General features: G+C 42.7%; 1 protein-coding gene across 2 annotated transcripts; it reads left to right on the forward strand.

The window, feature by feature from the left end:
• The first annotated feature begins 12,676 nt into the window (after nucleotides 1–12,676).
• ESD (esterase D) lies at nucleotides 12,677–25,893 on the forward strand. 2 transcript variants are annotated; one of them, XM_086481950.1, is made up of 9 exons: nucleotides 12,677–12,708; nucleotides 13,993–14,068; nucleotides 15,010–15,098; nucleotides 16,875–16,973; nucleotides 19,602–19,726; nucleotides 20,750–20,869; nucleotides 22,568–22,666; nucleotides 24,402–24,569; nucleotides 25,670–25,893. In XM_086481950.1, exons 2-9 carry the CDS (start codon nucleotides 14,001–14,003, stop codon nucleotides 25,748–25,750), a joined length of 849 nt encoding a protein of 282 aa, XP_086338076.1. In that variant the 5' UTR covers nucleotides 12,677–12,708; nucleotides 13,993–14,000; the 3' UTR covers nucleotides 25,751–25,893. The 2 variants fall into 2 exon arrangements, with proteins under 2 accessions (XP_086338076.1, XP_086338077.1); XM_086481951.1 differs by lacking the exon at nucleotides 12,677–12,708 and adding an exon at nucleotides 12,904–12,921.
• Nucleotides 25,894–27,395: the final 1,502 nt, after the last annotated feature.

Raw genomic sequence — 27,395 nt, forward strand, 5'->3', positions numbered from 1 at the left:
CTGCACACTCTCCTTCACCAGCTTGTGCTTGATAAACTGTTACTGAGCATTGAACGTTCTCTGCTCATGCTCTCCACTTACTGTCTGCATTTCGCCCACATGGCTGAGCAGATCAGCCCCCCCCCCCCCGCCGTTTCTCTTTCATTTCACCTTCTGTTCCTCTTTCACAATGTCAAATTGCTCAGGTTGCAAATACTGACGAGGAATGTTTCACTACAAACAGAGAGGGTTTAAATTACTTGCTTGATGTTTCATTACAAGATGACTCTGAACAATAATTTTTTTCCAGCTTATAAAAATAAAACCTATGTTTTGGACCTAAGAGACTTGACAGCATTTCTTTAATTGACAGCTGGAGGTAATATAACACTTATTTTTTGCTTAGAAGCAGGGATATCTGATGCATCATATTTCAATTCTGCAAGCACTCAGACAAGTGGTTTTATTGAGTGATCAGCAGCTTTTGCCTAAGAAGCCTCTCAAAGAGGCAAGAATGCGCAGCAGATAAAGACCAATATCTCCAGCTCTTTATGGGCATCTTTGACAGTTTAGTGAGGCCTGATTCTGCCACCTTGCATCAAAATGTTAATAGATTTTTGTGTGATTTGCCTTAGTGAGGATGACAGAGTCAGTGTCTGAACTTGTTCTACCCACCATGCCAGATTTGGGGGAGGTTGTTCATCAGTAGACAGCAATTAATAGAGTCATTATACTGGAGACAGATGACAACGTTCAGCTGTTTTAAACCAGAATTTATAGCACTGGGCCCATTCTTGGGATGAACACTACAGTTTAGTATGACCAGCTTCAGAGCAACAGATCCGTCTTGCAAAAAAATGTGAGTGTTTTCATTATGCATCAGACTGGAATAGAAAGTTTTGTGGTTTTCCAGGCAAAAAAAAAAAAAAAAAGAAGACATTCACAAGACTAGCTCAGAAGTTAGGGCCTTCCCTTACCTTACAGGAAAAGCATGCTGAGTCAGTCTGTCATATCTGCATCCGAAAAACCCGCTTTGCCTGAAAAAATGTTTTAATCAAAAATTTTTCGAGTAGATCAACATTTTATTACTATTAAGACTGCATCTGAAAAACGTCCAAAGACATGAAGCTCACCATGTATCTCCTAAGCTGGTGTGCATCCTTTATACACTTCAGGGTAAAAAGTCCTATGTATCTATCCCATCCAGCCAACCATGCACTGTACTTATGTAATTATTGCCAGACAGTGAGATGCATTCTATTTTGAATACCTATATGTTTGCTTATGTAAATACATAGAGAAAAACATTTGCTGTATTTTGTAATGTTAATGTAAAATGGTGTTCCAATGCTTTATTGTTTTGTCAGATCCCACTGCTCGTAAAGCAGATTAAAATATTTAAATGCCATCAGTTGTTTTATAAACTGGAGGTTTGTCTTAAGTAGTTATTCTGGTTTGGTTTAATTTCTCCCATACATATTCACAGTACAATGTCTGCTGAAGGCTGAAGTAACTTTAAATATCTTGCTGGACAAAGAGAAAGAGCATGTTGCAGAATTTAGCTATCTCAGTAAACTGGTCCAAAATGAGCCATTGCAATGATTCTCTTTTTCTAAGGACAGCCATTATTCTACTGAAAAGGTATACTCTGCACATACAGCTTAAAACATTTCAGTCTCAGAAACAACGTACTTGCAATAGTAACAAGCAATTAAATTAATTTCACTACGAAGTAGCACTATAGTATTAAAATTAATAAGCAGCATAAATAAACAGCATTGCACAGTTGCACAGACAGAAATAACACCCAAGTCACAAAGCCACAGTGCCATCTATTGGTAGTATTTCCTTTCACAAAGAGTATTCTAGTAAGAAACCAAAATGGATTTTGTTACATTCTTGTTTCCTCCATCTTAAAACCAAAAGACATTTATCCCTCCAACTGATCTTACGGCATACACACTCTTATTTACAATTGTGATGCATATTGAAGTAGTATGGCTGTTAATAAGAATTCCCCTCAAAACCTTGCTGCAATAAGGTTTCATCAAGCTTTATAACGTGTAGAGGAAAGCACACAAAGGCATATTTTTCAGGAGTTATCAAACGAAGAGAAACAGACTGTTTTAGCTACAAACCCATGTGGCACCACAGGGTGAAATGTGCCAGGTAAGATTCCTGAACTGAAAATCCACTCAGTTTTACCTCTGTAGTACTAGACTACTGTACATAGGCTCCAGCATACCCACGTTTTTCTTTTGTTCTTTGGAAAACTCCTTGCCAGATTTACCTGTTTTGACATACTTTGCACCGACCATTGAAAGAGAATACATTTAGCTTATCCATCTGGCACTTCAAGCCATAAAAGCAAAGATATTTGGAAAAGATATTTGGTCTTCAGATTCATAGTATAATTTTCTGAGGACACTCCCTGAAATATCGCAAAAGGGTCTTTGGAAATTTTATATAATGCCGTGAAGTTCTTCAACATACCTGCAACTTTGCCATGTGAGATCTGGCAAATAGGCACAGCAATTCAAAAGCCTCCCTGGTTGAACCTTATTATGTTTGACGTAATCTAATCACAGACATACTATGTTATCTGACCCTGAAAATAGTTCTAAAAATGGTTCTGCAAACCGTTATTAATTAAGTCCAAAGTTATTTGACTGCATGAAAGCTTAACGTTTTTCAGTCAGATTGAAATCTTCATTTTAGGATAAAGAAAAGCTGACTAACTCAATAGTTTTTTTCAAATTCAGTGTGTCAGTTTACATGTGTAAAGCTGCTCATATTCTTAGTGTTTATCAGTTGTGAGTAACTGCATCTAAATTGCTGGGGTTATATCACTGTGTAACCAGTACAAAGCCATGCAACATAGATGATGGCTATAGTTGTCTTAATATTTTAATTACCAAATACCTATCAGAAAGGAAAATAAAAAACTAATGCAAACAAAGAATTTTAGGTGGGTGTGGAGAAAAATTAGAGTTCAACATGGCCAGGCACTGTAATTTTTCAAGTGCTGGACTTGTTTGGATTTTATCTAAAATATGCAAGGTAATATATTGATATTATACTAGTATATTGGTATTATACTGATTGATACAACAAGGAGAAATGGTTTTAAAGTAAAAGAGGGCAGATTTAGATTAGATAGAAGGAAGAAATTTTTTACAGTGAGGGTGGTGAAACACTGGCACAGGCTGCCCAGAGAGGTTGTAGAAGCCCCATTCCTGGAAACACTCAAGGTCAGGTTGGATGGGGCTCTGAGTAACTGATCTAGCTAAAGATGTCCCTGCTCACTGCAGGGGTGTTGGACTAGATGGCCTTTAAAGGTCCCTTCCAACCCAAACCATTCTATGATTCATAATTCACTGACAATATCAATATTAGTATTTTGTGAGTTTGCTATTATTCTTCCTGATATATGATAAGTATTTTGTAGCAATAGAAAAGGTTACTAGTCTGAAAATCCTTAAACACTTCTTCACTGCTGTCAAGAATCCAGTAATAAAAATTATGTTCACACAACCACACAAGTGCCACAGGAAACTGAAGCAAAGAAAACCGAGGTTAAAATGACGGTTGCTGAGTTTCCAAGCAAATTTACAACATGCTTGTTTTGTAAAGTCTCTGTTATGGAATAATTTGAAATGACAAAGACGCAGGGTGAACCCCTGCAGAAAAAGCAAAAGGGGTATGAATTGAAAAACTCATTTTTCATTGAGTCATTTAGGCTAGGAACTGTTAGGGGTCTGCTAGTCAAGCATCCAGGTCTATGCCAGTTGACCCAGCTCCTAAAGGCAATAGAGAAAGAGAGGCAGCCCACAATGAGTATTTAAGGAATGTGGAAAGAATCACCCTTTGGAATTGTTCAAATCCCACGAACATAATACAGCTTCATTCACAACTAACAGCAGCTATAATGTAGGCACACAACATTGCTTTTCAAAACTAAATATTTAGGGCTGATGGGGTTAAGGTGAAGCTTGGAGATGTGGTATAGGGGGTACATTTCCCACTGTAAGAGGACTATTAACAGTCATGTTTGGGGTCTTTGTGGGAGAACACAGACTATTTGCTGAATGAGTCTTTTGAGCAACAGTCACCTGGGAGAAGGTGAAAAGATTGAACTGTGACATCTTCTGATCTGCCCAAGAAGCAGGTGGGTGATGAAAGAGGAGCATACTGTGCCATCTTAAGTGAGGTTTCAGCTTACAGACTTACATCTAATGAAAAAAAGGGGGAAAGAGAAACATACTAAACAGATTACTGCAGTCACTGTCAGACTACATTCATATATATTTATCTTTACAGTTCTTTTGAGAAAAAGGCAACTACTGCCAGGACCTATTTGCTGATGGGCAACTGAGGTACAGTGAGATAAAATCAGCAAAAGAAGCCACTCAGTGAGCCAGGAGCAGAACCCAGAACTTAAAAGACATGAGTGAGGGTGCCCTCCCTGTAAGCCTCTACTTCCCAATGCTGAGGGAACAGATTTCCAGAGGACATCTGGGAATCTGCAGTTCTTGTTGACACATGAAAAAAAAAAATTCCTAGCAATGCAGCTGAGCTTTGCATGTTTGAAATTAATCAGGTCCACTTACTTTAAGTTTGAGGAATGAGAAAAAGTAGGAAGGAAAAGTGGTTTCTAAAGGCACTTTCTGAGATGAATTCCAACAGTAGTGAGACCCTGAATGACCCAAACAAAGACAGATTATCCTAAAGTTCCTCTTTGATACCTCCCATGAGAAAGAAATGGTAGTCATTTGGGAAGCAGCACACATGGGGCTGAAAATTAATCCAAGACAGGATATCTGCTTCAGAAATTGGCTTGTGAAAGAGATGGGCCTATTCAGGGTCAAATTAAGGTGGAAAATCTCTGGATTTAGAAGCAGACGAGTCCAACAGATACTCCACCAAAGTATTTTGAATTGCTGCATAAAGTCATGGATGAAGTTTCCACATGAGCAATACTCATCATGGCTGCACTCAGGAAATCTGTATCTCTGTTCCCCACATGTGAAGTGTAGAAAATACTTCTTTTCTCCTTTTTGTCTTGTAGACAGTGTATTCTTCAAGTCAGAAGGTTTGCTCCAATAGGTTTTCATGCAATGCTTTGCATTATGGTCCTGTTCCCTGTCGATGGCAATAAGCTCTTTCCTTTTTTTTCAATGACCTATATTATCAATAGTGCGGAATAGCATCTCCCTTCCTTACTGCAACTCAGATTTTTTTCTAAATGCCAAAAAAATTTTCAGGACTGAAGCCTCTTCTTTTGCAAAGATCTATTCTCCTGCTCTCTTTTATCTCTTACCACAGAGAATACAACAATCTATTTTTTTCTTAGCTATATATCTCAGATTGCACTCCATCTTATCATCCAGGTCATTAATAAAGACACTAAACAGTCTTGTCCCTTGTATCGAACCCTGAGTGGTGTCACTGCCGGCTGGACTCTGTACTGTTGATCAATAATACCTTCTGAGCCCAGCAATCCAGCCGATTTTCCACCCACCTTAATGCCCAGTAATCCAGCTGGTGTTTTGCCAGTCTTGCTAAAAGGAGACAACGAGACTAAGAGAAGCTGTTGCAAAGCCCTTGCTAAAGCCAAGGTACACAACTTCCACTGCTTTTGCTTTGTCCCTTGAGGCACACTTCTCATTGGAAGGCAATTAGACTGGGCACTGGCTGTGCCCTTGGTAAATCCATGTTGGCTATTCCAAATCACCATCTTCTTCTTTGTGTACCTGGAAATGGCTTCCAGAAGGATTTGTTCTATTACTTTCCCAGGGATGGTGGTAAGGCTGACCTGCCTTCAGTTTGCTTGATCCTCCTTCATGCCCTTCCTGAAGGCAGGTGTGAAATCTACTTTTTCCCAAACATCAATATGACCTTCTGGATTGTCCTGACCATTTAAATATGATAGAAAATGGCCTTGCAATGACATTGGCCAGTTCTCTCAGCACCACCTAATGCACACCATACAGTCCCATAGACTTGTGCAGACCCACACGAGTTAAGCACTTCCAAACATTGTCCTCTGTTCTGGCTAACACTAACCCGACAGATCAACTTTATCGGTGAAAACTGAGGCCAAAAAAAAAAGCCACTGAGTACCTTGTTCTTGTCTGCGTTCCTTGTCGCTAGCTCACCTGCTCCATTGAGCAATGGACCCACATTGTCCTTAGCCTTCTATTTGCTGTCAAAGTACATAAAGAAACGCTTCTTATTGCCCTTCACATCACTTCTAGTTTCAGTCCCTTCTGAGATTTGGCTTTCCTAACTCCCTCCTTGCATGCTTCAGAGAGCTTTCTGTACTCTCCTCAGGTAGCCCATCCCTGCTTCCACCTTCTGTAGGCTTCATTTTTGCATTTGGCACATCAGGAGCCTTTTCTTCATGCATGCTGGCCTGTGCTCAATTTTCTGTAAAGTGAATGGACTCTTCTTGTGCTTTGAGGAGGTTGTCCTTGATCAACCAGCTCTCCTGGGCTTTCCTCTGCCTGCCTGGGCAGTATCCCGTTGGATCCTACCAAAAACCACTGTCGGCTCTCCTGAAGTTCAAGGTAGTGACTCCATTTGTTTTGCCCACTTTTAGACACTAATTGTAACTAAACAAGCCCACATATTAGTGAGTGAAAACTTGCTCCTTTCAAAGTTTATTCTCTTCTGTGGTTTCAGTTACTCAGCCCGAATCAAATTAAATGAGGACACTCAGAAGACCACTATCTTTTTTTAAAATTCAGATCAATCAAGTTTTTTGCTGTTTCTCTTGGGGCAATGTGAGCATCTACTTTTACTTTTCCAAATGATGTTTGGAACCTTCTGACTCTTTCATTGCCAGTACTTCACCTAGGAACCATACATATTATTAAAACAAATGTTCTTCCTGCTGGGGATCTCATCAGTTATTCCAAAAACCATCTAGGCATGTTACCATACTCAATCTTTGATGGTAATAAAATACTGCCTTTTCCTCACTGCCTTTTCCTCGGCATTTTTAAAAGCCATGCTCTTTAAAATAATCTTTTAAACAAAGAGTAGAAGCAACCTCATGTATTGTAATTTTGTGTGACTCTTCATCCTACGTCATTATAGATAACAGATTTAAATAGTCCTCACAAGAAGAGTTTATGATACACAACTTAAAGCTTCTTTCTGCTATTTTGATCCTGAATTTGACAAATGACTTCAGGTCTGTGGCCTGAATTGCACCCCAAGCCCAAGAAAGCAAGCCCACTGTATTTCTATTACTTCAAGGCTCGTGTAGGGATCAAGAAATCCTAGGAACTCCAGCTGGCGTTGCTGATCTTAACTTATTCCCTCAGACCTAAAGAAAAGCCTGTCTCCTGTGAAAAGACAATGATGAGCCTAAACGAATAGCATTTATGTCTCCACATCTCCTTGGGGCTCCCATTAATAAGGCAAGCCTTAAAGTTCTACTAAATTATTTATTGGCTGAAATGGAATTTGAATTTGTACCTTGGTGTTCTCTAAGTCAGATCTTAACGATTACATTCCTGTCATCCAGTATCTTTCCTTAGCTACCATTATACCACAAATTTTACTTGGTTACCTGAATTCAAAATATCAGCTTCAAAGGCTCAGTAAATCCAACATGAGGAATTTAAAACTGTATGTAGAAAAATTTCTCAAACAAGCAGACTCTTCATAAGTTCAAAATTATCTGCACTAGAAAGAAACAGAAAACAAATTCATAAAACAAATATGTGCAGTTGATTTACTATAAAAAAAGCAAGACTGCTTCATTTTTAATTGAAAAGCGTTAAGAGGAAAATACTTTCTGTCAGAATTATCAGACACACCTACCTCACTGGATTTAGTATCAGTTGTAATGTGTGCTTAATTTTGCATTTTTCTGAAATGATAAGAAAGAATTACAGAATTTTTTAATTCACATTCCTGTAATAAAAGAAGCATGCTTGATTTTTTTTCCCTGGGAAAGTTTTCAGTGTTTTAGCTCTTCCAGGGACAAAGAATTTTTTTCAAAACACACTAACATTTTCTAATTTCTTATCACAAATGGCTTATTTCTGCAACTGCAAATCTTCTGTGTATGTGTTTCCCGCAGTCCCTCTGCAAAAAGAGAATTCATGAACATGCCCAATCTCAGAGCAGCTCAGATCTATTGAGACCATTCCAGATCATCAGTGCAGGGCTGCAGAAAGGCCAGTACAAGGCACGGCCAAATTAAAGAGAAACCAGGGGAGCTATACTGATAATCAGAATGATGAAAGACAACTGCTGACCTAGAAGTTGTCTCTGGCCACAGAAGAGATTGTGTAACTTGACCAAAGACAAATTCACAAAGCTGCTGAGGGAAACTTCTCCACTTGCTAGCCTGTTTAATCAAATTAGGTTCTTATTACAGACTGGATATTTTTTCCTGTTGAATTAGAGAACTTCTAAAGAACACAAAAAGAGGAGACAGCTGCTGTAACTTGGTGAAATCTTGGCAGTATGGTAGGAAAGAAAAGAAAATAATTTTCGGAAAATCTAACTTCCATCTAAGACAAAAGGTAAGATAGATGGATGTAAAGAAGGGGAAACAGTAAAATCAATCAACAACACTGAAGTGGCAGAAAATTTTCCTTCTCCCTGTGTAAAGTTTCTCACTTGAAAAGCTGAAGACTTGAAGCAGATTGTGTCCATACAGTCAGACTGACATATACTGAGGGATAATACTGTTATGAGCCATATATGTCGCTTGCAAATGACCAATAGCATGGTATAAGACAGTTTAAAACCATTTAGGCAAATATGATATTAGAATAATAAATTATGAACAATTACTACAAAGAACACTGGAAACGTTCTTTACAGAAAAGAACGACATACAAATAATCTCCTGGCAAAGCAGACAGTGGAGTGTGACTTTAGTGCTCTGAATAACCAAAGTGAAGATGAGATCACGTACAAAAAGTTGAGAAGAAATGACTGAAAAACATTAGCAGGAGGTGGAATCCACAGCTATTAGGTAGAAGAGGTTAGCAACTACCATCCTTAATTCAGACTACTGCAACCAAAACATTGGAAAAGCATGCACCCAGACACACTGCTAAGGGAAGGACTGTTGTAATGGGTTTGCTTGGCAAGGTTTTGGTAGCAGTGGGGTTACAGGGGTGGCTTCTGTGAGAGGCCGCTAGAAGTTTCCCCTGTGTCCGACACAGCCAATGCCAGCTGGCTCCAAGATGGACCCGCCGCTGGCCAAGGCCGAGCCCATCTGTGATGGTGGTTGTGCCTCTGGGATAACGTGTTTAAGAAAGGGGAAAGTTATGGCACAGCAGTAATTACAGTGAGAGAGGAGAGTGAGAATATGTGAGAGAAATATTTCTGCAGACACCAAGGTCAGTGAAGAAGGTGGTGGAGGAGGTGCTCCAGGTGCCAGAGCAGCAATTCCCCTGCAACCTGTGATGAAGACCACGGTGAAGCAGGCTGTCCCCCCTGCAGCCCATGGGCGGTGGAACAGATGACTGCCTACACCCTGTGGAGGACCCCATGCCAGCGTAGGTGGATACCTGAAGGAAGCTGTGACCCCATGGGAAGCCTGCACCGGAGCAGGCTCCTGGCAGGACCTGTGGCCTGCGAAGAGAGAAGCCCATACTGGAGCAGGTTTGCTGCCAGAGACCCCATGGGGGAACCCACACTGGAGCAGTCGGTTCCTGAAGGACTGCACCCCATGAAGGAGACCCACGCTGGAGCAGTTCATGAAGAACTGTAGCCCGTGGGAAGGACTCACATTGGAGAAGTCATGGAGGACTTTCTCCCATGAGAGGGACCCCACATTGGAGCAGGGGAAGTGTGTGAGGAGTCCTCCCCCTGAGGAGGAAGCAGCAGCAGAAACAACAGTGTGACGAACTGACCCCAATCCCCATTCCCTGTCTCCTTGTGCCACTCGAGGGGAGGAGGGGGAGAAATCGAGTACAAAGTTAAGCCCAGGAAGGAAGGGAGGGGTGGGGGGAAGGAGTTTTAAGATTTGGGTTTATTTCTCATTACTCGTCTCTGAGTTGATCGGTAATAAATTACATTTTTCCCAAGTCAAGTTTGTTTTGCCCGTGATGGTAAATGTTGAGTGATCTCCCTGTCCTTATCTTGACCCACGAGCCTGTTGTTACATTCTTCTCTCCCCTGTCCAGCTCAGGAGACGGAGTGATAGAGCAGCTTTGGTGGGCGCCTGGCATCCAACCAGGGTCAAACCACCACAGCAGTACTTACTGAAAACAAATGGGAAAGGAAGAATTTGATACTGTAAGCTTAAAACATACAGCCTGCTTGCTACAATGTGGAAGCTTCTTGCTGGAAGCTTTAGGGCAAATGTGCTTGAGTGGGTTGAAGCTAGTGGTATGTTTCCTCAAGTACAGAAAGGATGGTGAAAATGAGGTGAAAAGGCAAAAACTCTTCTGACAGCATAAAAATCCATTTTACCAGTGCCAAAAGAAATGCTAGGTAGAATATCTCACCACTGAGTTAGATCAGTGGCAAAATGGTTGAGAGTACTATCTGTGTAGGAGGAGTATACAGAAAGTATGTTGGAGAAGTATGTGTTGTACTTGGAATACAAGGATAAAGCAACACATAAAGCAAGAGATTTTCCAGAGTGCCTGTCATTCTTTTCCTTTAATATCCTCGTTCCTATTGATTGCCCTGCTTCACCATATAAGGAGAAGCCATTTAATGATGAAGGACAGGAAGCCCGTTTCACATCTGTTTTTTATAGAGAATCTGAAATGATATGCAGAATGATACCAAAATGAATTCACTGGTGACAGCTGCAGACACTATCTCAAAGGATACAGAAATGGCATTAAGGTTAAACAAATGTGCACAACTGAAGATACTAGAAAGATCTATACCACAGCACAGAAGAGACTGCACCAGCCTGGCTCCCTCTACCTTACACTGTCTTCAACACTATCCTAGTGTGTTTTCCACTTCACACATTCTTACACACAACACACACTCAGCTGTGTGCCACGAAAACAGCTCTCTAGAGGGCTGTGACACAGATCTCATTATTTACCTATGTGCTTACTTCAGTCATTTTTAACTGAAGAGACATACAAAATAATGCTTATATCTTGATGTCATGGAGATGTGGGGAGGCCAGGTAAACTCATCATCAGGCTGCCTGGTGGATCCTTCTGAATATGTCACTCTGAAATGGGAGGAAATTGGACAGAGGTTATCTAAGGGACTTGGACAGGAAGACCAGGAACACATCAAAATCTTATCAGCATCAGTGCTGAAGGTAGGCAGGTTTTACACTGACAAGGCAGAAATAGTTAAAACCAATTGCAGATACCATGGAAAATAAGATGTATGCAATGACAGCTGACTACATATGCAAGGGAGAAAACAGACTGGCTGAAGTTTAGATCAAATAACAAACTAAGTGGGCAATATCTTGCTAGTGAGACTAGGACATGAAAAGAGCTACAAAATGCACACAGAGATGGAAGGAACAACCTGAAGAGTGTATGAGAAATACTAGTAAAGAAGCACATTTTAATTTGATTAATGGCAAATTAAACCTGGCTTGCAAAAGACAAATTGAGAGAATATAGTTTAAACAGCTCGGAGACAGACTACTTGTATCAGCTACATCCAAGTAGAGAGACAGGATAGGAAAGCTGCTCTGGAAGGCAGGATGAGTGGCCCAGGTCCAGGGTCCAGAAGCTGCAGTCCAAATGGATCTGCTAGGGAAGAGTAGGAAGCAACGGGGTGCGAGGCTGTCAGTATTGCACCTTGCTAGAATTAGGAATTAAAAACAGAAATGAAGTATTGTCACACTGGCAAAGTAACAGATGACCAGACTGCAAAATATTATGGGCAAAAATAGTTGCTGTTAACGTAGTACATGGTACAAGACTAAAAGAGGGAGAGAGCTTTGCTGACGACATTTTTTTTGGCAACCGATGGGCATGTTTAATTGCAAATTAAGAAAAAATAAAGAAGACGCTTTAACAGCACCAAGTGGGAAGAATTTGGGTTATGAATAAGATGAAAGCACTGCCAAGTATCTGCTTTCCTTTGTGATCTCACAAGTGAGGCATCACGACAAAAACAACCTAAACTGGAATTTGGTTTTGCCATAAAATCAGAGTATGACAGGCAGCAGCTACTATGAAAAACACTGAAATACTGGGGAGAGGTGAAACATTTAAAATTTAATGACTCAGTGGTCCTTGTTCAGGCTGCTTCAGCACTTTCTCACCCCCCCCCCCGAGGTCTTGGTGGTCGAGGGAAACTAATGCTAACAGAAATACTTGCTGCTTTGAGAAATTCACTGTTATCAGGATCCTCTGGATTAACTTTTTGCTTCTTTCTCCACTTTACAATTCCAAGATTTTCTTCTTTACAGCTGGGAAAGCAACCTCTGCAGCACTGGGGCACGAAGGCACCCAGGCCGCACACAGCCGTTCCCCTCCGGGCCTGAGCGGAAGAGCCAGAGAAGCGGCTGAGGAGGACGAGGACGAAGAGGAGAGCAGCACCCGCGGGCCCCCCCCAGACACGGCAGGCCCCAGAGACCTCCCCCCGCCGTGCATTCGCGCCGGCGGCCCAGCAGCCACCGTGGGAGGCGGGAAGCAGCCGCCCGAAGACCCCGCCGCGGGCCGGGGGCGGGCCGGGGCGGTGAGAGGCTGCGCCCGCACAGGGGCCGCCCCCTCGGCCGCGCCGTCCGCCGCTCGCCCCCGCCGCTCCGCCGCGGTAAGGGAGCAGGGGACGGGAGCGCCGAGCTGGCGCCGGGGCGGGAGCGCGGCGGGGCGGGAGCGCGGCGGCCCGCGGTCGGGCCGGGGCCTCGCTGTGGGGAGAGCGGGGCGGTGGCGGGCCCGTGCGGGGCCTCGGGCCCAGCCAGCGGCGGCCGAGGGGGAGGGATCGCTGCCTGTGGGCATACCCGAGGGCGGGACGGTGACAACGGAGGTACGGGAGAGCGCTTTAGTGCGGCGGGCGGGACTGGCATTGTGGAAAGGGGAACGGGCGTCCCGGACCGGGGCCTTGCGTGCTGCTTCAGCGGCCCCTGGCTTGGTGCCGCCGTCGGGGTGGGTGTAACGGGCTGCTGCGTGGTTGCCCCTTGACTCTCCAGCCCCGCGGGGGTGGTGGAAGGCAGTGAACAGGCCCTGAGGGCTGGCCGTGGTGCGTGGTTTTTCTTGCCCGCTGCACCACAGGAGTGCACAGGTATGAGGGAGGGAGCGTTTATGTTTTGACATTTGTTACTTGGTCTGATGTTACCTGGTTCCTCCTCGGGATTTTCCTGTGTGCTGACCCGCCAGGCCTCTTCCCCCTTCAGCTGCCTCGTTGGCCTTACTGTCCATGCAAACTGACAGTGTCTCCGTTTGTGTCAGCGTTCCCGAGTTCCCTTAGCAAGTTTGCTATGAGTGCACTACTTGCTGTTTTAAGACTCCCACAACTCTTTCTTTGCTTGTATTTTTCATACTCTTTCCTGTGGAAATAAGGCTTCTGCTTCTGTGTGAGGCCTGTGTTTCTGTCGTCCCTCAGACTTTTAGAACAAGGCAGTTAATTTCCATCAATGATTACAGTCTTCAGTATTGTGGTCATTAGTGGCTGGATACTGGAACATACAGCGAAGGAAAGGTGGGACAGGTCATTGTGGAGGTAGCAGCCTGGCCACTCGTCACAGGCAGCTCCAGGCTGACCACAGCACATGACATGTCTTGTCCGGTAGCAGCATTGGTAGACAAAGAGCGAGGTGCAGTTACTGGAGAGGTAAAGGTGGTTGGAGATGTGGGTCTGTACGAAAGCCGTAAGGCTTTGTCAGTCCTGCTCGCAAGAGTTCAGCTCCCCCTCCATTTCTGTGGGGAAATAGGAAGTTAATGAAAGATCAGAAAGTGTTTGCAGGAGATTCTTCTGAAAAATAGTGACTTTAAACAAGTTGTACTCAACTTTTCTGTTCTTATAACTCACTAAGTCCAGGAATGTTTTATTTTCAAATTTAACTTGCTCTTCTTTTTTTTTTTTTTTTTTTTTTTCCAGTTAAAGCCATGGCACTGAAACAGGTTTCCAGCAACAAATGCTTTGAGGGTTTCCAGAAGGTGTTTGAACATGACAGGTAAACACTACAAAAGCAACCTAGACATTTAGCATGGAGCAGTGAATCCGTACTGTCATTGCTGTCAGTATTCTCAGTCTGCAGTGTGTTCTCACTAATATCACCACATTTCAGTAAGGAATGCTGCCTAGTGCTGCTTTGGCTGTGTTCTTGTATTTCTGCGTTAATGTTTAACATCTCTAGTATACTTAGTGCTGCAGACTTAAGATGGGAAGCCAGTATTTTTACCTTTGAAAATGAAGCTCCATTACTTTAGGTTGTCCCATTTGCAGCACAGAGAGCCGCCGTGTGTACAAAGTCCCATTCACTCTACTGGATGTTTCACTTCTGTGCACTCTTAATATACGCCGTGAGCAGACTAACACAGTAGATAGATTCTTGTTTGATGAAGATGAACAGAAAAGCATTCCATTGGTTTTTTCATTTCTTATCTAGAGGAAAAAAAAAATCAGTTATGCTTCGATAAGCTTTTATTGACAATTTTAGGCTTTAGTATTAATTGGGCAATCAGTTAATCTGTAGACTTAGCTTGAAAACCTCGCTTGCTGGGGCATCCTGTCCAGTGTATGTTCTGCCAGTCATGGGGATGTGTTCTTCAGTAAAAATTACTTTCCATTTTAATAGACAAAGCTCAAGTTAAATACTGCTGGGGTTCAAAATTCAGTTTCCAAACTTTTCCCAGTTAGCAGCACTGCAGAAATGTGGCTTATTTGTAAGTCTCTGGTTTAAGTATATTCAGAACAAGGTAGGCAGGTTAGCTGTTGTCCGTTCAAGAGGCTGAGGCTGAGTATTAAAACTGCTTTTCACTTTAACTTAGTTATTATCATTCACTGACCAAATCTCTCTTTGAACAAAACGCATTGATTCGACGTTCTAATTTTAATGTTAGCGACCTTGTTAATTAACTAGTGGTGATAACAAAGAGTGTTTTATTAATACAGTGCAGAGCTAAAATGCAAAATGAAATTTGGAATCTACTTGCCTCCAAAAGCAGAAACTGCAAAGTGTCCTGTGCTGTATTGGCTCTCGGGTAAGTGACATGAATTTTAGTAACTTAAAAAAGATAATCTTAAGCATGTTTAAGCTACTGCGCTGCAGCTACTGAAAACCTGATGTGGAGGTGTTACAGTGGCAGCTCTTGCATTCTACAAAAGGTCATCTTCTGGCACACACATTTACTTTGAGTGTGTTGTAGTAAAGTTGGATGCCGCTGGCCTCAGGGGGTAGCCTACCAGAGTGCGTTCTAAAATGTTCGGTGTTTGAAATGTTCTACGCTTTTGTTCTGAAATGTACATACGTTTTGTTCTGAAACATATATATTTAAAGGTTGTCCCAAAAGGCCTTCCCATTGGGACACCTCCTGCTTCCCTCTGTCTGTGACAGACTGCCTCAGCTAACAGGATAGGGGTCAAAATCTAGCCCATGGGAGCCAGCAAATTTGTCCTTTGGATCCCACCTTATTCTGAGTGCTATTTCTGAGGGAGCAGCTGGTGAACTTGAAGAGAGAGGTGCTGTCAGCTGCCGTGGCGCACGCACATCTAGAGTGAGGTAGCCCCATGGGATCAGAAGGGGCCAGGAGCTGAAGAGGGTTGTGTGGCAGGAGGGAAGTTGTCCACAGCATCATTACTTCATCTCTCCAGCTCCTGTGGTCTCCTCTCCAGCTGCTGTCTTGCTGGATGTAAGGCGAGCTGGGATGCGACTGTATGGACAAACTTGTGCTCCCAGTTATCCTGGTTTTGGTGGTCTGCCCCCATTCCTCTCATCTCCCACAGAGCTGGGCCTGGCACCAAAAGTGCATAAATGATGTTAAGGCATTGCTTTCAAAGTGGTCAGATTTATGTTGGTGATGGCTCCAGGATTAATTAATTACATCTTTTGTTTTCTGTTATTCAAAATGAAGTGCAGAAGCTCTGTCTGTTCTGTAATTTTAGGAGCTGCTTTTTTGAGACTTGTGTTTAGAAAATTGGAGAATTGGCTGGTGTGGAGTGTGGAGACTACATTCCTTGTCTGTATTCATTTCACAAAATAGCTAGTAGGTCTCATTTGTAGAATGGCAGTGGACTGCCATTCTACAATGGCAATTTAACCCTTGAAGCTGGAAGCATCAAAATTGTCTGAAGAGCTCCGAGTCATGCGGCGCATTTATTTTTTGAATCTAAACCATGCTGTCTTGGCTAGTATATCAGTCAAACTGGGTTATTTACAACTTCTCCTCAGGGAAAACTAGACTCACTAACTCCTCTCAAATGGCCCAGTGAAGAAAAATTGAAATATTGCTGTGCAGTGATATTTGTTTGTAACCGGACTTCACTTGGGCCTGCTGCAGTGCAAAAGTCACGGATCTCTGTGGGTTTTGGAGCCAGAGTGCTTACGGGCCCTCAACCTGTCTAGAGGATGTAGGATTTGTTAGACCACGTGTATAATTCTGTAAAGCTGAAGTGGTGGTAGAGAGAAAAATGTAGGTGCAGGGTTAGATGTCGGAAGTTAACAACGTTAACCTTAGCAACAGTGTCTGTAGGTAACGGATTTAAATATAGAGTCCTTGAGGAAACTGTACATGCTGCATGGGTAGGTGCTCAGGGGGATACAGAGAACACATTGACCTGTTCTGGATCAAGTGTTACTGTGACTAGATGTGGAAGCGCAACCGTGTCTGTTTCTGTTGATTATTAGTATTGTTGAACCCAGCGAAAAGACTTTTCCATGTTTATGGAGACGGGAATCCCTCTTGTTTTTCAAAACCTTTTCTGTCAAAAAAAGTATGCTGTGAGCCAACGTGTAACCAATGATATTTTCATTTCTCTAGGGTTAACTTGCACAGAACAGAATTTTATAACGAAAGCTGGTTTCCATCAAGCTGCAGCTGAGCATGGCCTTATTGTAGTCGCGCCAGACACAAGCCCACGTAAGTTTTAACAGGAGACATGGTACCAGTCACTGCACTGAAGTACGCTGGCTTTGTCCTCAAAGAATGGAGTGCTGCAGTTTGCCAGGAAGTGTGTTGCCCACCTGAGTCAGAACATGACCTCACCTCTGTATCTTGCAGTGTTTGCTAGATTAGATTGTCTGTACTCTTAATAACATGGTAGTGACGGTTTGACGTTTGAAACTCTTTTATTGTCATGGCACTAAAGCTAGAACAGAAGGGCCGTTGAGTTCGGCGCGAAGGAGGAGAGGGAAGAAAAGGAAAACAAGAGGGTTGTGTTCTGAGACCCTTGCACTTTGCAACTTGCTGAGCCTTTAAAAAATCTGCAGAACTATGTTGTCACCCAAAAATGTAATTGTTTACTTTTTGTTGTGTTCTGTCTTCTAAAGTTGCTTAAATACATTTCTTCAGAGGGTTAAAGTCTCCAGAGGGTTCCAGTACTTAGAAAGGCAAACCAGAAAGCCTTCCCCCTTGCAGCTGCAATAGACTGCTGAATGGCTCTTTTAAATGATGTGCTGTTATTTGTATAAGGCCGAGGTTTTCTGTGGTATGGGAAACCTGAAAATGGTGGATCTGCAGTCACTGGAACTACAGTCTTTTGGGGATTTAGTGTGTTATGTTCAGTGATTTGCTGGATTCTGCTAAAATCTTAACGAGTGCTCTACACAAAGGTGGCAGTCTTCTCATGTTTTGCAAGCTTTAGTGGGTCAGATCTGAACACAGGTAATAGGGGAATGAAGTGATGTTCTTTCCAGAAAATATTGTTGACATCCAGGTTTCGAAGTTGTGTCAGGTCAAAGAACAGAAACGCGTGGTTCTAATGAAGAAGAGGGACAGAAGAGCAAAACTTGTGTGTTAATGAACTTTACACGTCATTGTTGCTGTTTGCTGCAGACTGGAGATGGGCAACTAGCCTGTGCATTACTCATGTTGGGTAATTGTGGTGGGGCTTGTTTTGGGGGTGTCTGTGTAAGTTGTCTCTTATCAGTGTGTACCTGCATTTGCATAGTTGATTGCTTTGTCCATTTTCTTTTAAAACCCTCTTTGCAGCTTCTCTCTTGCCTTTTAGTCTAATAACTGATCAGGATTGCTCTGCTATTTAGGTGAATTTCAGTACGTGTTTCATATTGTACTCTTAGATTTTAACTCAGAGACCCCAAATCTCTTTGAGCTGTCTGGAGAAACAAGTGAAGAGCAGTTCAAATATAAGCACAAATTAAGAGGTCTGAGCGTATGTAGTGAAAATGCTTCTGTGCTTTTTTAACTGTGTCATTACAACTACGTGAGAATTACCTTTGAGGAGCCAGATGTATCTGGCTGGGGAGAAAGGCTGCATGAAAACATGAAATACCTGTCATTACAGGCCTCTGTCAGGGCCTAATAGACTTTACTTTTCCTTCTCCGTAGGAGTTTGCTTTTCCAGACAGGTGTGCTGAGCCGTGTTTTGCAGGTTCCTTTTCAAATGTCTTTTTTCAAGTCTTTCCTTAAGTTTCTTTTAGCAGAATCAACGTTGCCTTTGTTGCCTGGCAGGACTTTCTGTGGTTTTGTCAATCTCCAGGGGACCGAAGATAGACTTTTTATATCCAACATGTTGTGTAAGCACCCCCAGTCCCTGTGCCTGCTGTTAAGTTACAAAATCACTCAGTGTTCAAGGACACGTCACTGGAGCAAACTCAACTTTGATCCTTGTAAAAATCTGGTTTTGCACTGTGACAGGGTGGCAGGTATCGCTGCGCGAACTGTCAGGGACTGTCAGATTACACATGGGTTTGCAGTGGAGAAAGCCCATGTAATTTTGGATTGCAAAAACTAGGAACATTTTGGAGAAAGGGAGGCCATTATTTCCTGTCACATGTACCTTGAAATGTTACATTCTGTTCTACAAACGGGGCTGGTAAATCAGGGGCTAATCAAAGGGAGAGTGAGAGAGGACTGGTCAACTGTATTGACGTTCAAGGAGACATCTACAAATTTAGTTTGAAAGCATAGCCTTGGAAAAGAGGATACAAAATTACTTAAGTTTTGTGAGGAGTTATAGGTAAAAAAATGATAGGGACAAAAAGTGTTATTATGCTGTCGAATCTTAAGAAGGGAGGTGTAGCAGACATCATTTGAAGCACAAAAACTGGTCCGGACACACCATGTGGTGGTATGTGGTTTTGTCCTTCTGGGGGAAGGAAGATTTTCTACAGTTTCTGTTTCTCACATGGTTTCTTGTGCTTGGTAGGATGAGGCCTAATAACTGAAACAAGCTGATAGCGCCAATTAACAAGTGCCAACTTTCTAATAAGTCCGTGGGTAAACTGGACAAAGCTTTACTTTAGGAGAGATCTGTACGTTGTGTTTGTTTATGAAGGGATACTGAAACAAGTGAAGAGTTGGTACATCTGCAGGTAATACGTAAGTGGCATTTTGAAAGCTCTGTTGAGATAACACTTGAAAACACTGTACTAATGAATGGAAATCTGAATTGTCTTATAATTGGAGGAGTAGAGACATGCTGATTGAGAAACTCATGTCCCGAGTCTCTGCTTTGTGTGGCGGGTTCTCTAATTCTGAACATTGGTAAAGGAGAGACAGTAACTATAGAAAGAATTTTCCTGGTAGGTGGCTGCAATATTGAAGGAGAAGATGAAAGCTGGGATTTTGGCACCGGTGCTGGTTTTTATGTGGATGCCACGGAAGATCCTTGGAAAACAAACTATAGGATGTATTCCTACATAAAGGATGAGGTAACTTTGCTGCTGGGTTCTCCTCGTGTTGTTGGGTAAGATAAAGAAGGGGTGCGGTTCAGTCATGCTCTTTGTTCCTGCCACCAAAGCTTGCTTAAGGTGATCTTGATGCCTGTGGATGGTTTGTCGTTTTCTTGCTTTTTTTTTTTTTTTAATAAAAAGAATTTACTATTTCTTTTTTAATGCTGGATTATTTCCATGATTGGATTTATCCAGTCGTTAGGCCTTTCCTCACCAGAGAGATACCGTCATAGAGCTGAGGAGGGAGAGAACCGCAGCACAGAGATGGTAACACCTGGCAGGGCTTGAGCAGGAATTCCTTGAGTCTGCTTTCCTGCCGGAGGTGCCGCAGGGTCGGCCTACACTTCTTGATTCGTTGGTTGTGCAAGCTCTGCTCCTGTAAAATCTCTGCTCTGCTGTTTCTGAAACAACCCGCTGCATTTCACTGCGCCTGTTCGGCAGTCATATGGCTCATTTAGACTGTTCTCACTGGCTGTCTTGGGAGGGGGGGTGGTGATTTTGGGTTGTGGGTTTTTTTTTTCTTTAACTGGGTGTAAAAGTTGATCCTTGAGATACGTATGAGAAAGGTGAGTGGCCAGTTTACTCTGCATGTGGTTTGTGTGGTCTGGATTAAAACTAAAGTTGATGGGAATATGGGGAGCAAATAATCTCCCAAGAACAATTCACCATTCTGGTCCCTTACAGGAGCACATACATATTTATGCATCTATTAAAATAAGATGATGTTTTTTAGGAAATTCCCACATCTTTTGTTACAGAGTTATGAGGGATTTCTATAGAGATACTTGGAGTCACTTATTATTGGCGTAATTGTTTTGCTTTTTTACAGTCCCGTTCAAATCGCTTTCAGGCCATGATCACAAATGTCAGGCTAGAACCAAAGGTGTGCCTCTGGTTTCAGTGGCTTCCTGGCATTAAAACGTGATAGTTGTTTGTGCACTTTTTTTCCTAAACCTGCTCAAGTTGCTTTAACGTTTTTACTGTACTGTTGTTCCTTTACAGCTGCCCAAACTAATAAATGCCAATTTTCCAACTGACCCTGAACGGATGTCAATTTTTGGGCATTCCATGGGAGGTCATGGAGCTCTTATTCTTGCTCTGAAGAATCCTGGAAAGTACAAAGTAAGATATAATACAGCTTATATGAGGTGTACTGAGGCTTATACAGATTGCTGTAGAAACTGAAGAAAGAAAACATAATAGCAAGTTCTGTTATAGCATTAAATGTATAAGTAGTTTAAGTTGTAGCAGTTCATTGATACCTACTAGTGGAGTATGGAGAACTGCCAGAAACACCACACTGGAATGTGACTATCAGTGAAATTTTTAAAAAATTGCAGATTTTAAAAGTTAAGAAAGGTTCAGTTTGTTTTGGATGATGCTACAGCTCTTCCAAACCAATTGTTATATTTAAATGTAAACGGGCTCCTTCTAGCTCTCTGGAATTAATTCGTGCAGCCAGTGTTGCCTAGAAAGCTGGTTGTGTGATTTGCTCTATCTTTTCAAATCTTGTCTTGTTCATTTTGGAGCTTTTATTACCAGCAAACCTTTTTGCCACCATTATATCTGTGTTTGCTTAGAATTTACTACAAAGTCTATTAACTCCAACTGATGGTGAGTGTAACTGGAAGCACCTGAACAGCACACAGAGGAGTATCTGGAGGACATTCCCCCACCCTTTTTCTCCCCCACTGAGATTTGCATGTCAGTGTTCCTAAAGATTAATTTTTGGGGTATTTGATGTATCTGAAGTTGTGTTCGTTTGTGTTCTACTTGAACCTAAATCAAACGTGCTGGACCAAATGTGCCTTTATACTCATGAGGGTTAAGAGAAATTTTGTTGTCCTCTTTGGAGATATGCTTATGTAAAATACGTGTCTGAGGGAGAAGCAGGCGCTGGTGTTTGAGAGATGAGGGGCTCTGCCTCTGTGGATCAGTCCTTGCGTGGGATGTCCTGGCCCTGTGCTTTGTGGCCAGCTGCTGCAAATACGGAACTGCATTTTTGAAATTAGCATAACATTTGCTCAGTGTCATTAGCTTGGCATTAAATGAGAGTCGAATGTAAGATAAAGCTTTATTTTTATCTTTTGGAGCCAGCAGTTCAGAAATTTCCGTTTTCACTGTTGGCACCTAACTCTTAATTGTATTATCTAAAAGAATTAAACATAAAATTGAAAATACCAAAATCCAGAAGAACTGGCAATGGCTCAGGTGGTTTGTTGCTATTTCTTGCAAGGCATATGAATGGAAATACTGATGTCCCAGGGCCAAATCCAAAAGAAGAATGTAAGAATAGGGCTTGGACTGCTGCCACCAGTACCTGGAGTTGTGTTCTGAAATGTGCTTTTCTTGAGCCCTAATCCTGTAGGTACCTAAATTCATGAGACACTGTTGCGTGCTTAGACTGGCTGAGCAGCGCTGTGCCACAGGCTGTTGGTGTGCTCTGCCAGGAATCTGGTTGGAGGTGAAGTGGTCCCACATTCTGACCATCCTGACCCAGCAGTAGACTTGAGATCCCTCCATGCTGCTTCAGGGAAATGAAGCCAACGTCTCCCAACAAGGAAAGGAACAGGGCATCCAGCCCTGCCACTTGAAGCTTGGCTGATGTGCAAAAAAGGAAAGCGAAACCTGCGGGGCTAGAAAGAACAAAAAAGAGAGAAGCAGGATAATGGTTAGGGCACTCGAAGGGTTGGTGGAGGAGTCCTGGGTTCTGGCAGTAACTTCAAAACAGTTTTTGAAAATGCTTTTAGTTTGCTTGTTAGTTAGCAGAAATCACTTTTCTTAATTCCTACTTCTTTTTCATTCTTTCTTTCTGAATAGTCTGTATCGGCATTTGCTCCTATCTGCAACCCTGTTCAGTGTCAGTGGGGGAAGAAGGCCCTCGGTGGATATCTGGGGTCGGACGTAAGCAAATGGGAGGTACGTCTTGTAACTCGCAGTCCTTCAGTAACGCACGAGTGAGCGATCTGCGGATGCGTCGCAGCAGGAGTCTGGAACAAAACTCTGGGGCGCCCCTGGGCTGGTACAGCTGGTTTACTGCACCCCTAAGCATGGATAAGCGTTGTACGCTTCTGGTGGGTTCGCTTGCTGTTGCCGGGTGGTGCTTATGAGAAATGGAATGAGGGAGAAGGTTCTCGTCAAATTGACTAAATTCCTCCCTGTTTTATGAAGATGTTAAAATCTGGGCTAAGAAGGATTATGAGCAGTCTGAGACTTTCTCTACTGCCTGGAAGCAGTGAGCAGTTTAAAAGAGAGTTAGGCTCTGCCCTGTTTCTCAGAACCAAGAATAGTTCAGAGTCAATCAACTGTTCAAGGACAAAGCTGCAAGTAAACTTAAAGAAAATGTCTTAAGCATTTTTCATAGACTAGCTTTAGAGAAATGTAATACTGAATTATAAAGATTTCCGTTCAAATACATCCCTGCATCTACCCAAGCACAAAAGAAAGGAGCACTGTGATCACAGAATATATGCCAATATTTACCTCTTGCAGAGAATAACAGAATTTAAAATTCTTTTTTTAAAGGGGCAGTCATTATTCCTTTAGAAATAGATTTTAAAAAGCATATTAGCTTGTGACAGCCATACAAATTGAAATTATTTTCTTATCACCAGGAGCAGATATATCTGCAGTCAGTTCTTAACATGCAAACCAGCTGGTTTTTGTAGTAGCCTGAAAAGACAGACTGCTGCAAACTGTTCAGAGGCTGATGAGCCTCCTGGCATCGGCAGGGGCAGCCTGTTGGAGGCAGCTAGCAGAGGAGCCCAGTGGATGCTTGGAAATGGGTATCCCGTAGGACGGGATTAACCAAAGTGAGGTTTTAGCCCTGGAGCCATAATTTTGAAATATAAGTAGCCATATATGAATGGCTGAGATATGGAAGTGTTTGTATGCATGTTGTTGCATTATTTGGGTGGCCCTTCGGTATTTTTGATCTCTGCATGAACATTGCCCTGTATCCCTGGAATTGAGTTAGAAGGGATCATCGTGACCAGGTAGTCTGATTTCCGTGTAAATAAACACAAGCTGCAGTTAAAGCCCTTGTAAATTGGATTAAAGTGTCTCTTAGGAAGACATCCAGGTTTGATTAAGACATTCCACACATGGAGAACACTTCCTGCTTTCACAGTTATTAATAGTTTGTATGTTTAAAAATCACCAGTTAAACTTGCTTACACTTAACATAATGGATTTATTTTGGAAAAAAAAATGTTTTCTGGCCCCTTCACTTGCTTTGGAGGTGTTCTGCAAACCCAGTCCAGCAGATCAACAGCAGGCATCAGGAATAGACTTAGACCTGCCTTTGCACAGATATACAACCTCTGATTTTCGTATTTCTGCTTAAAATTGCCATGTGTTACACCGGTGTTTTGACCTTTAGCTGCCAAAATAGTTACATCAAGATAACCAAGTTATTCTGGCAGGACCTAGTTTCTGTACAAGCATGTGAACTGGCACTAGATTATATCGCTGTTCTTTGATTCTGTAAGAATTTATCCCTGGGCTGGATGTTGTATTTGGTCCAGAAATGATGTCAAACTGCTAGCTTGGTAATTACTTACATCATACCATTTCCTTTTTTTCAAACATGGTATTACTGGAATTTCCCCATTTTTTTTGCTTTTCCAGTGTCGTTTCTCTTTTATTCCTGCAGGCATACGATGCTACACAACTTGTGAAGTCCTACCCAGACTCTCACCTGGACATCTTGATTGATCAAGGCAAAGATGACCAGTTCCTATCAGCCGGGCAGTTACTGCCTGATAACTTCATCGCTGCCTGCACAGAGCGGAAAATCCCAGTTGTCTTTAGACTGCAGCAGGCAAGTTGCTTCTGCGGTCCTTGATTGTTGGGTTGTTGCTTGGTGACTTCTGGGTGTATGTGGCAGGTAGCGAGGAGAGTGTCTCTTCATGGGGCGTGTTCTCACTTACCTGTGAGTCTGTCCCTGGCCGAGTGAGGGAGAGGGTGAGAAGTGACGTTTTCCTAAAGATCAGCCGCCAAGGAGTGCGATATCCCTCAGCTCCAGCTGCATTCCACCGCTAGGTGGGGTCACGGTTTCAGTTTGAACAGACTGATCTGTTGATGGTAACTCAAGCTGCCAGCGGTTGGCTGCAGAAGCGGCATTAATGATTTTTAATAAGTATCACAGCCCCTGTACAAGCAAAGTGACAGCTGTACGTTTGCTGGGTTCCTGTGGGTATTGTGTTTAGCACAAAACTTTGTGATTTAGTTTGCACGTGTTTGGATGAATCAGGAAAGGTGTGGAACTGCTTGAAATCTCAGATTGATTTAAAGACCCAGGTGGAAGGATTGCTCTCTCCTGTAGTGCAGTGACCCAGAACAACACTGTCCTGAGAGTGCTGGAGTCTTTGCAAGCGACTGACGACTTCAGGCCAGACCCAGTGAGGGGTCCGGTTACGGAGAGTGAGAGGGATTGTCCTCTCTGATTTATCAGAAGGGCCTTTGCACGGCCTTGCACCAAAAGAAAAAGGTAGCGCTGACAGAACGGGGTAGTTCAGAGGTCTCCTTGTCATTTTAGCACAGCGCTGGAGCAGTGATTCAGACCTGGCCTGTGTTCTCCTTATACCCTGTGTGTTACCAGTAGGGCAGTGCCAGTGCAGGGAACTGTGCTCTCAAAAGGCACCCCGCTCTGCAGCTGACCCTTGCTCTTGTCCATCTCTAACGTACGTGCCCAGATTAGGGCAGGTTACGGTACTTTGTTCAGCTTCTACTGTTCATATATGCACTTAACCTGTTAGTTAGGCATCCTTTACAGTTTTTATGTATAATACAGGTATTTTTGATTTCTTAAAATAGACCAAACCAGAAGAGTCATTAACTTTCCTAGAAGAGAGCTTAGCATGATTGCTCTATCATGAACTATAGGAATTTGCTCATTTCTTTGTTGTTGCTCTTTTCTAGGGTTATGATCACAGCTATTTCTTCATTGCTACATTTATTAATGACCACATCAAACACCATGCAAAATACCTCAATGCTTGAACCACTTGGATGTCACATGTCGTCTGTCCAGTAGGAATAAGGGGTAGAGGTGAACTAAACAAAAAAATCATTTGCTGAAGTAGCATCTGTAAAATGGAGCTCTTCTGATTGTACTGCTAAGAAAAATAAAAACTCCCACTTAATTTGTTGTGTGCTTCAGAGTAAGTATTTTGAATGTTCCTGCATGCTTCGAAAACTCTCTCGACACCGTGAAGGTGCATTCTGGGTCAAAATGAAAATTAGCAGATGAGTTCGCTTGGGTTTGTGAGAAGGTTACTAGTGCAACTACACAGAGACCAAGCAACAACGCTGTGCCTCTTCAGCAAGTTAAATACCAGGGTTCACTTCATCACTCAGTGCTGAAGGAAGTCGTTAGTGGCACAACTAATCAAGCTACTTAATCTGAGGTGGTTGGAATATTTTCCCTTGGCCTGGCTTAAGTACATTCCAAGGACAAAGGCTGGTGGAGAATACAGTCAGAAGCTTGCTGCGCAGCGTGGTTTACTGTCCTGTGCGTTATTAACATCACACAAATAATCTGAAGAGTATTTCGTGGCTGATACCTAAAGAGAATACCTCTTAAAAACCATGTGAAGGAAGCAGTCTGTAGTAAAGGAGGGTGGGTTTTTTTTTCTCTCCACTTGCCTTTGTTGCTGAGCATGAAAGGCTTACGGTGGGTTTCTGGGTTTCTTAGGCTTGACAGGACGGAGAGGAAACCGATAAACAGGTCTGAGAAAAGCAATCCCTACCTATAGATGATCTGGTACCTCATTGTAAACAGTGTTGCTTGTGTTACCGAAGACGGCAGAGTTTAGGCCTGACAGTTGTAATCTAAGATGGTTCCTAGTGGTATAATTCTGCCAGCTGCCTTGTGTGGGGAAAGAACCCAGCATGTTCCAGTGAGCTGTTTATCTTCTGTTCAAGCAACAACTTGTAAACTCTGCTTTCCCATGGTTCAGCTGAACTGCAGTGTTGCTCAAACCTTGACTCACACTTGCCAGAGGAAATAGTAGGGTAGATGTGGAATCAGTTTGCTTTTGTTAAGTGATGCTGAGTGCTCTCCTGTTTCTCTGGCCCCTGCTAGAGTCCAGGTTGCAGGGAGGCAGATGCTGTGAACTTTGGTTTCTGTTGCTTAAATTACGTATTGACTTTTATCAATTTTGCACCTATTTCTGCAGTAAACTTACTTAGAAGGCTTGGAAGATATGACTGTGCATTGTAAGAGTTCTCTGAAATGCTGAACACAGGTTTTCCACAGTCTAGATTTACACAGACAACTCCTTTCTTGTAAAGCAGGGCACTGACGTGAAAATTCTAAGCCACAAGTGTGAAACATTTAGATCTTTCCAGTCCCACAACAGCAACAAAGGCTTGTTTAGTGTGCAGCACCTTCTAGTTGTTCCTCAGCCCTACCCCCAGCAAGCAGGCAACTTGTTGTGCCAGGGCAGATTTAGACTGGATATTAGGAAAAATCTCTTTACTGAAAGAATGGTTAGACATTGGAACAGGCTGCCCAGGGAGGTGGTGGAGTCACTATCCCTGGAGGGGTTCAAAATAGACATGTAGATGTCACACTGTGGGACATGGTTTAGTGGGCATGGTGGCGTTGGGTTGACAGTTGGACTTGATGGTCTTAGAGGTCTTT

This window comes from Leptosomus discolor, chromosome 1, assembly GCF_034619465.1.
Source record: "Leptosomus discolor isolate bLepDis1 chromosome 1, bLepDis1.hap2, whole genome shotgun sequence".
Lineage (NCBI taxonomy): Eukaryota > Metazoa > Chordata > Aves > Leptosomiformes > Leptosomidae > Leptosomus > Leptosomus discolor.